This window comes from Mastomys coucha, unplaced genomic scaffold (genome assembly GCF_008632895.1).
Source record: "Mastomys coucha isolate ucsf_1 unplaced genomic scaffold, UCSF_Mcou_1 pScaffold14, whole genome shotgun sequence".
Lineage (NCBI taxonomy): Eukaryota > Metazoa > Chordata > Mammalia > Rodentia > Muridae > Mastomys > Mastomys coucha.
In genome coordinates this window covers 41827320-41837113 of record NW_022196896.1, presented here as the reverse complement: position 1 = coordinate 41837113, position 9794 = coordinate 41827320, and the positions used below count along the sequence as shown (strand labels likewise).

General features: G+C 43.9%; 1 protein-coding gene across 10 annotated transcripts in view; it reads right to left on the bottom strand.

Annotated features, from left to right (window-relative positions):
- Positions 1-9794, bottom strand: part of Sulf1 (sulfatase 1) — a 168234-nt gene that overhangs the window by 7845 nt on the left and 150595 nt on the right. For all 10 annotated transcript variants that reach the window (XM_031366875.1, XM_031366874.1, XM_031366872.1 and 7 more), the window contains 3 exons: positions 5820-5962; positions 5596-5719; positions 3208-3241 (listed from right to left, as the gene is read on the bottom strand). In XM_031366875.1, the coding sequence (XP_031222735.1) occupies positions 3208-3241; positions 5596-5719; positions 5820-5962 (301 nt within the window). The remainder of the gene's footprint in view (positions 1-3207; positions 3242-5595; positions 5720-5819; positions 5963-9794) is intronic.

Here is a 9794-nt window from a genome sequence, read left to right as displayed (position 1 = left end):
AAGGAAAAGAAAAAGAAAAATAGATTAGGGATGACCCCCCAGTAGTTGCCAAAGCCAGATAAATAAACCATAGTCAGAGTCTCATTGTTTTGTAAGCCAGATGAGGATAAGTTTAAATAAAATTTTCTATATTACCTTATTTTTTTAAACAGATCTATTGATATGATGTGACTTATTCATATATCTACAGAGAAAAATTAACTGAGCATCTCATAGATGTAGTTTGGCAATTTCAATTCTCTCTCTCTCTCTCTCTCTCTCTCTCTCTCTCTCTCTCTCTCTGGTTTTTTGAGACAGAGTTTCTCTGTGTAGCCCTGTCTGTCCTGGAACTCACTCTGTAGACCAGGCTGGCCTCAAACTCAGAAATCCACCTGCCTCTGCCTCCCAAGTGCTGGGATTAAAGGCGTGTGCCTCCACCGCCCGGTTTGGTTGACTGCATTATTGATGCAGACTAGCAACTGTATAGTGGGCTAGCTTAGCAGATTATACATTAGCCAAACGCAAGGGTCCAGAGATGATATCCCAAAGCACAGACAGCACTGTTTTTATAATAGAACTGTTCCAAATAGACAACTCTTTTCTTTTTGTGAGAACTAAGGACATTTTATGAAGCAACTGGCTTCATAATGTCATGACCAACAATGGAAAGTTGAGAAACTGTTCCTACAAGATGACACTGGAGAAAGGTGACAATTTATATGATATATGATTCTGGATTGAATCCTGGACCAGAAACAAAACACTATAAACGTGACCTTACTGGAACATTTGGCAACATGTGGCCACCGAATGAGGGTTAGATAACGGCAGTGGCTGATATTAATGGCCTGATTTTAGGTAGTGTGCAAGAGTCACGCAGAAAAACTGTCCTTGGGAAGCACATAGTAAAATACTTCTGCACAAAGGGATATGATGACTGCAAATGACTCAGAACTGAAGAAGAAACTGTGTTGTATGAGAAAGAGGAAATGAGAGACAAGAAGCAAACCGGGTAAAATGCCTTGGAGATATTCCAAAAGCCTTTCTGCAAATGCCAAATTATGTGAAGACAGAACATTACAAATTCCTACATTAGGCCAGGTGGTGATGTATCCTGGTTGATGGAGCTCTTGCCTAGCAGACACGGGAGCCCTGGGCTCAATCTCCAGCATCAGATACGCAGGGTGTGCTGGTCTATGTCCATAATCTTAGCACTTAGAAGAAGGAATAGGAAGGTCAGAAATGCAAGGTTGTCCTCTGGGATCACTAATTAATGAGTTCAAGGTCATCTTGGGCTGGGGCTGCTAATTATCCTGGCCTAGCTTCTGACACTTCTCAGCTCACAAAACCAGACTTTTCTATTGGGCTATTTATTTGGAGAGCAAACACGTGGCTGGCTTTGTTCCGAAAAGCAAATCTGTAGAATAAATGCAAAGGATTTCAAGTTACAGATAAGTCTCACCCCACCCTGAAAACAAGAAGGTCATGAAACTGCTAAGAGAATTTCCAAAATACACCTTGGTTTCAAGCCCAGTCACCATCTTTTCCAAATGTCACTTGTAAAATATATTTAGTTTAAGATTGAATACCACACACTATTCCCTCTCACTGACTGCTTCATTCTTGCAAATTGCTTTGCATCCTGTATTCTTTTTACTAACAAATGCTGTCACTCCCTGGAGCTTGTGACACAGCAAGCATGCACACAACTGTAGGCAGCCTGGCATAGCCATGGAGTTGAACAACTATGCCACCAACAACCATCTTCAGTACTCGCTATTGCTCTGGGGGAGGAGGGATCAGTGTGGACAGAGGCTCATGGCCTAGGGGATTCAGTGAAGAGGACCAGGCAGCCGACCTGCACTATAAAGCTGCCGTGAACTGCTCAGAAGCCCCGCAGCCACTGACCTCTTAGCCATGTTGCCAAGACCTCTTGGCCATCACAGCATGGCAGCAGAAGTAATGTTCACGTAAAAAGGGAAAAAGGAGAGCCAGCCACAACTGCTGATCCTTACTGCATCAGGGTCCTAGCTTGGCATTGCAAGGCACCCTGATCATACCTCTCACTTCCTCCATCAACCTCCCAGACCAGTGTGTCACATGCTTCCCTTTAGAAGCAGTTCAGTGCTTCAGAGATGCTAAATGGCATCAGGCAAGGTAGCAGAGAGATAAAAACAAAGCTGGGATACTGGGGCCATCTTCCCGTCATTGCTCCATCCTCCATCTGCCCCATACCATACCATGTCCTTTTCCTTCTTTTGTTTCTCTGAGGAGGTATCAGTGTGGATAGTGCCAAATAATTCCCATTGTTTTGGTAGGAAGTGGCAACATGAGTGAGCTCATTTACTGGAGTTTGAACACACCAAAGCATCAAGGTTCCTTTAGCACCAATACTGAGGACTGCATCCCCTCTCCCATCTCCAAACTGACACACTTCAGGTAAACTCTATGAAGCTGAGGCTCAGGGTAGGAAAACAGCAATGGGCAATCAGTGGACAAGCTTCCAGGTGTATGGCCTCCTCCATGGGGGAGAGAAGGATGAGGGTTAAAGGGGTAAAGATATCAAGATGAGGGCTATGTATGAAGTGTCATGTGTCGGGACTCTATTCCGACGTATTCTGGGAACTTCTGGTGCACCCTGTGCTTAAGCCCCGGCACCCTCTCCCTGTCTCCCTCCCCCTCCCCCTCCCCCCTCTGAGCTCTCCTTATGAAGATTGCTTCTGCCACCAAAATTGACTAATGACTGTTCACAGGGAAATTCTTTGTTCCCTCAGACTTGGGCCTCAGCGTGCTTTCAAAATTCCCCTTAGTCCCGTTTAAAAATATTAGTAATATTCTTAGATGGAAAAATATCTCCCACTTAGTCCCATGTAGCCTCTCTGCCCAACGGTGTAAACACAATGAAGGAAAATCCCTGCTGTCCCAGAGCCCACTCTCCCGTTCCGGTCATGCAGTCCTTGGTTTAAAGCATCATTCAACAAGCAAACAGGCATGGCACCAGCAGGAGAGAGTCCATGTTCAGAGGCGTCTCATGGAGGGGAATGTATTGACTGACAGCAGAATGGCAGGCTAGGAGCCAGGGGAAGGAGGGAAGGAGGGCACAGTTAGAACACACATGCACCACGGCCTCTGTGCAAGATGGTAAGAAACAGAAACTAGTCGAAATGATGGATCATGCAATTATGGGAAAGAAGCTGCCAAAATTAAAAAAAAAAAATGTGTGAATACCTGTGCGGGTCATAGTTTCCTCCTTCTTTAGCTCCTGACATAGGAAAATACAAGAGGAATTGGTTAGCTTTAGACTCACAGAGCTTTCACTATGCAGTTTCCACGAATACATCTAAATCCTAGAAAGAAACAGGCTATGTTAAATACAGGCAGCACTGAAATCCATCAGAGATGGTCTTATTTATTAGCCTTAGAAGGACTGAGTTCTGAGAACAAAAAAGTTTAAGGTAAAAAAACAAAACATGCAAAAAGAAAAAAAAAAGGATTACGAGAAAGCAGAGAGAGAGAGATTGAGAGAGAGAGAGAGAGAGAGATTTCAGAAATTCATGTAATTCTGAGCAAGTTTTTAAAGTGTACAGCAATAAGGCCACCTGACTTGGCCTGTCACTTGCCCATTGAGGACACTATCAGATTCTCACAGTGGAGCTGTTGAGTCATCTTGAGGCAAAGAGCCATATTCTTTTGGGGAGTGAGAGCGCTGTGTAATATTTCTAGGGCCTCTATTACTTTGGGGTAGATCCTGGGTCTACACAAGGTGGCTCCCCCTTCTCCCTCAACCCTCCCTCCCGTTCTTCTCTGGTTTTCTTTCTTTGATTTCTGGGAAAGGTCAGTATAAAAGCAGGACTTTCCAAAGCTTTAAGCTGAACAAAGTAAGCAGCCAAAATGCCACTCCGCAGCCGGCAAGAGCCTTGCGGATTTTCCTAGCTGTGATTCTCATGGGACTCTCTTGAAGGATACCCATTGCTTAATCTGGGCTCCTACAGAGGTGGGAATGACCAGCGAGTAGGTTGACCTTTTTGGGAGAAGAACCTCACTTCTCCCTTCAAGTCTATGATCCCCCAACAATTCAGATACTCCAACACTTGGTCCTCAGTTGGATAAGCAATTTGGGGAGGTATTGAACCTTTTGGTGGTATCACTGGGGGTGGGCTCTGAGCATTTACAATCTCACCTCACTTTCTGTTCTCTCTGTTATTTGCTTTAGTTTCCTGCTCCAACCACCTTGCCTACCATTTGCTATCACGTTTCCTTATAATGATGGGCTCTTACCCCCTTGGAATTATGAATGAAAACAAACTCTTTTTTCCGTAAGTGGCTTTTGGTTACGGCAACAAAAAAGTAACCACCAAAAAGTAGCCTAAGCAAAGGGCTGCTGGTGTGATTGCTAGGGATTCTGCCTCTACGCAGGACCTGCAGAGTACAGGATGAGACTTGAATGCACTAGATGTGGTTTTTCCATCTGGATGTGGAAAAAGTGGTTCATTGGTTAAGAGTGTATAGTGCTCTTCCAGGGGATAAGAGTTTGCTTTCTTGCACCACATTAGATGGCTTGCAGTTGCCTATAACTCCAAGGGGAATGATGACACTCTATCCAGGCCTCTTCTGGCACAGCACTCATGTGCACAAACCCAAATACAGACACAGACCTGTGCACATAATTAAAACCAGAGTGGGGGCGGGGGCGGGGGTGGGGGTGGGGGCAGGGGCAGGGGCAGGGGCAGGGCCAGGGTTCTTGCATGTATGTCAGGCATTGTGACTTACACCTAGAGTCTCAGCAGTTGAGAGATTGTCCATACTCGGCTACACAGAAAGTTGGAAGTCAACCTTAGCTATGCACAGTAAGAAGTGTCGCAGAGGGTATGGGACTCCTGGAAACTGCTTTCTCATGCCAGTGACTTTCTGTAGGAATGTCAGGGCCATCTCCAGTTCTTTTTCTTTCTTCCTTTCTGTGAATTGCTGACATTTGCATTTCTATAGAAATGGTAAGGCTACAACTTTTTTCCTTAGCAAGGCCTAGGTTGAGCAAACAATTCAAAGAACCACATCCATATATGCCCAAGGAGAAAGGCACATACAGCAGAGCAGGGCCAGGACATCTTCCCAGAGCCAACTCAGACTTCAAGTCAATGAGTTTCCTAAATATTTTCTATTTTCAAATGGGCTATAGTGGCAAAAGAGATAGATGTCCCTTGTCTTGGGCAGGTATGCAGATGAGGGTGGAGGGCATAGATGATGGCAAGCAGAAGCAGGACACCGTTCGTCTACTACATAACTGTAAGAAGAGCTTCTGCTGTCCTCAGGACTGTTCAGGGCAATGACCAGGACTCATCAAAGCCTCAACCTCACATTTTCGTAGATGCTTCTGTCAAAACCCAAGACTTTCTGATAGAATACACAGACACATGCAAAGCATTGGGGAAACACTTACTCAGTACCCAGAGGGAGAGACTTAGACATCACATTATGTTTGGATCTGTTTACAGAGTTTCTCATAAACATATAGTTCAAGTACCCTAAACTATACACTTATACATGAAAATGTTTCCAATGAAGAAATATTGATAATACAGAGACTTTTCTAAATGGAAGTAACATTTTTTTCCTTACCAATGTCCAGGCTCTTGGGTCTTGGGTTGCACTGTTTATACCCTTGGCAGCTCCGGAGCTCCATCAGCTGTAGGTGCAGCTGGTTTAAGATGCCCCGTTCTACTGCGTGGATTGTATTTGTGAGCTGTCGATAAAGAAGACAGGACAATGGACTTCAGCACGCATCTTTCCAACCACCAGCTCGTTTCCAACCACCCTCATCAAATGAAAACATATTGTCTTACCTGGTAAGGATCCGTATTCATGTCGAAATACTCCAGAAAGCCAGTAGCAAACTCACAAAACAGGAAATTGTGTGTCTCGTTGACTGTGCGCAAACACCAGTAGGTGTTGTTATTGGAACTTGTGCATGCACAGAAAGATCCCACTGTTGGAGGAAAGAGAAGAAGAGCACAAAATAAAGAATAAGAAGACCTTACAAGCTGGGCATATCAAGATTTCTCTACAAGTTTCATGGTTTCTGTCTTCTAAATGCTGTGATTGGCTGTCAAAGGCAAGGACATCCTTTCCTTCATGCAAACTAGCTGTGAAATTTGAGAATGTAAAGGGTCATACAGGCTGAAGACCAAGGTCAAGTTTCAGGCCAGTAAGTAAATTACCCTCTCTAACTCTTGAAGGTAGTGGCCTCCAAAACTGGACAAGTGGCTGAAGTATTGGGAGAAGAGTACTAGAGATTCTATTTGTGGTTATTTTTATCTTTTCTGGAAGAGGAAAACATGGTTGTTTCATAAAGCAACAGAATTAATGTCTTTGCTTTTCTCAGGGTCACACAGCCAGTGTCACAACCACATATGGAGGGACAGTCTTAGGGGGTGGAGCACAGCTTGATGGACTTGAAGAAAATGTCATTTGTAATTATGGAACTCTCTCCAGCACTGTTCTTGTGTGTACAGGAACATGCATGTGTGTGTAGCCTTCTCTCTCCTCACCCCAGTTCTCAGATAATGACTCTGAGACTTAATATTTATTAATAAATGCCTAGGTCATAAGCTTGGGCTTGTTTCCTGACTAGCTCCTAACTTACATAGTCTGTTTATGTTGTGTGCCACATGGCTGATTACATCCCCTCAGTTTCAGGGACTTGTCAGAGTCAGGGTGACAAATCTTCCCATCTGCCTCATCTCCCATCATTCCTCTCTCTATCTGGATGCTCCACCCTCTAACCCTGCCTTAGCTTACTGGACATCAGCTGGTTCTGGAGAGATGCTGCTTCCACACACTACACTAGAGATTCTACACAAGAGTATGCTCGTATGCATAGGTACACATGTGCATACATGTAGAGTACAGGCAACTTTGGGTGTCATTCCTCAGGTGACAGTCACCTTACTTTTTGAAACAGGATCTCTCTTTGGTCTGGAACTCCCTAAAGCAGTCTCCACTGGCTGGCCACAAGCTCCATGGAGCCGCCTGTTTCTATCTCCCCAGCAATGACATTGCAACCATGTTTACCTAGCCTGGCATTTTATATAGTCCTGGGGATGAATTCAGGTCTTCATGCTTACATGGCAAACACTTTATTAGTTGAATTTCCCTAAGTCTCTCTACAGTATTTTAGTATGCAGTGAGATTTGACTGTCAGCATCTTTTGCATATAGGCTCCTTGGCTAACTTGTAGGAAGTATTGAAGAAACATCAAATTTTAAAACAAGTTTTTTGTTCTTTTTGTTAAAGTGTATATGTGTGTGTGTGGGGGTAGTAGTGGTAATGGTGGGGCTTCATAAATGTACTTTTCAGCAAATACTTCTTAAAACATTTAGGATATGCGCAGTAAATAGGATATACTTCTGATGTAAGATATTTGTATATCTTACCTCATTTAGTTCCCAAAGGACTGTTAGGCACATTATTGTCCCCATACTCATGTGTAGATGGGAAACCTAAGGACAGCACCGTGTGCTGACAACAGACAGCAGGGGAATCTGGCCGGAAGCTGGTGCTGGCCGAGCCTACTGCCCTTTGTCATGTCAGACACACTAGATCTGGCCCCCAAGTTAAAGGGGATAGTTCGATCTTTCAAACAGTGAAGAAGGGATTGCATTTTCAAATATTTTAATAGACCAGATTTTTTAGTGCAGTTAAAAGCTGAAGGGAAAGTGAATTCTGCTCCATAACCCACCGCCAAGGGTTGCAACCTCCCGTCAACAAGGCTTACTTGTTTCAGCTGCTGAATGTACACACTACTCCTGTTGCTGCCCAGCATATGGGCTTGGAGCATGGAGCCCAGGCTTGCCTCAGATCCGTGAGCCTGGACAATGACATGTGGCAGCTATGACGGCATATGGATAGTGGTCGTGTAGATCTAAAGTCCCCTGTGTTTTGTGTTCTTCACACTCCCCTCTCCTCCAGTCTAGAAACATTTTTACAAAAGGCTATCTGGGAAATGGAGACTATTCTCATTTGTTTCATTTTTTTTCCGTAGAAAGTACTCTCATTTGTAATTTATATTCTTTCTATGTGAACATTAGTTCATGCCTACATATTAAAATCCAGGCAACTAAACACTTTTAACTTATTTAGAAATTTACCAAATCAATAATTTAAATGGGTTTTGAACTTGTTTTATAAACTATATGAGTATAATAACTTCTGATAGTTCTGCACAAAAAATTGAGAAATCCTAAGGATGTTAGAAATTTAACAGTGTAATTTCAATAAATGACTGTTTAGTTAATGAAGGAAGATCTTCATTGCCTCAGCTACTAATGATGCAGCCCACTGAATCAACGTCGGACTGAGTCTCTCACTTAGATAGCCATTACATTCTTACAGCAAAAGAATAGCATCCTTGGGTACCTGGCATTATAGGCGATGGGACTGAGATTTATAAAAAGGAACCACACCTTTTGTGACCTTCAAAGGTTAAAATGAAAAGGACTCTTAAGATGGTTTTACTGTTATCAGTTATGTTAAGTTTTTTATAATACACATGTCAAGTTAGTGTAATAGTATAAGAGGAGCCTAATTAAATGTGGTCAATGTATAACTTCTGGACACACAATAAAAAATGTTTTAAAGAGGCTGAAGAGATGTTTTAGCAGTTAAAAGCACTTGTAATGAAATCCAAAGGACAGAAGTTCAGATCTCAGTACCCATGTAAAAAAGTGGGCATCTCCTGAATGCTCTAACTGCAGCTCCACGTTCCCAGCACCCTCTTCTGGCTCCATACACACCTGCATGCATTCAGAAAGACAGGCACGTAGAGCAACAGAAACATGCACAGCTACACACAGGTGCACAGGTGCGCGTGGGCGCACGCGCACGCACGCACACACAAATAAATGTAGCTTAAGGTTTTTAATTGAGGAGGAGGGAATGGCAGAACAGGGCTAGAGCATACCATGTGGGTCTTTCCTACATATGCTAGTGTGTTACTTTGTGAGAGGAAATAAGACGTCATTAGAGGTCATTCTGACTCTGAAGGATGGTTTGCAGAGACAAGGAGAGATGGTGGGAGACCACACAGGAGGTTTGGCTGTGTCTGGGGCCTTGACTGTGGCAGCCGACCTCCTAACATAGGCAAACTGTAACACATCCTGCCTTGTTCTTCAAGGGGCTTTCCAGTCCCTGGTGCATCACATTGGTTCTTTCTGTGTGACATCGCCCCCAACTTCATTCCTACCTCACAACCCCTTCGCACGTGTTCACTCTGCTGGGATGCTGATCTCTTCCACTTGGACAATGTTCCTATAGCTCTTTAGGTTCCAGCTTAGTTGTCACCTTTTAAAGGTGCTATAGCTTGAGTATAAGACTCCCGCAAGGCCTGCAGTGTTATTATTGGGAAGCATCAAACCTCTCCAAGTTTGAACCTACTAGGAGGCCTTACATCACTGGTGCACAAGCTTGATGAGGAAGGACTGGCGGGCTCTGCTTTCCTTACAATGGCTCTTTGCTTCTAAGGCCTCATGAAGTGGATCGACTCCTTTATCATGTGCTTCTACTATGACACCCATCATACGCTCAAAAGGAAGAGGGCCCATCGCCAAACGAATGAGTGTTTTGCTCTTTTAGGTTGACATCATGTATTTTGTCAGAGTGGTGGAAAACTCTCTCCTCTCTCTCTACCTCCTTACCCCCTCCCCCCCACACACACCTTCCTTATCTCTGAGGATTCCCCATGGAATCTTTAACTGTTTATTTCACTCCACGGCCACAAAGTGTAATTATGTTCCATTTGCTCCTCTCTCTCTCTCTCCCTC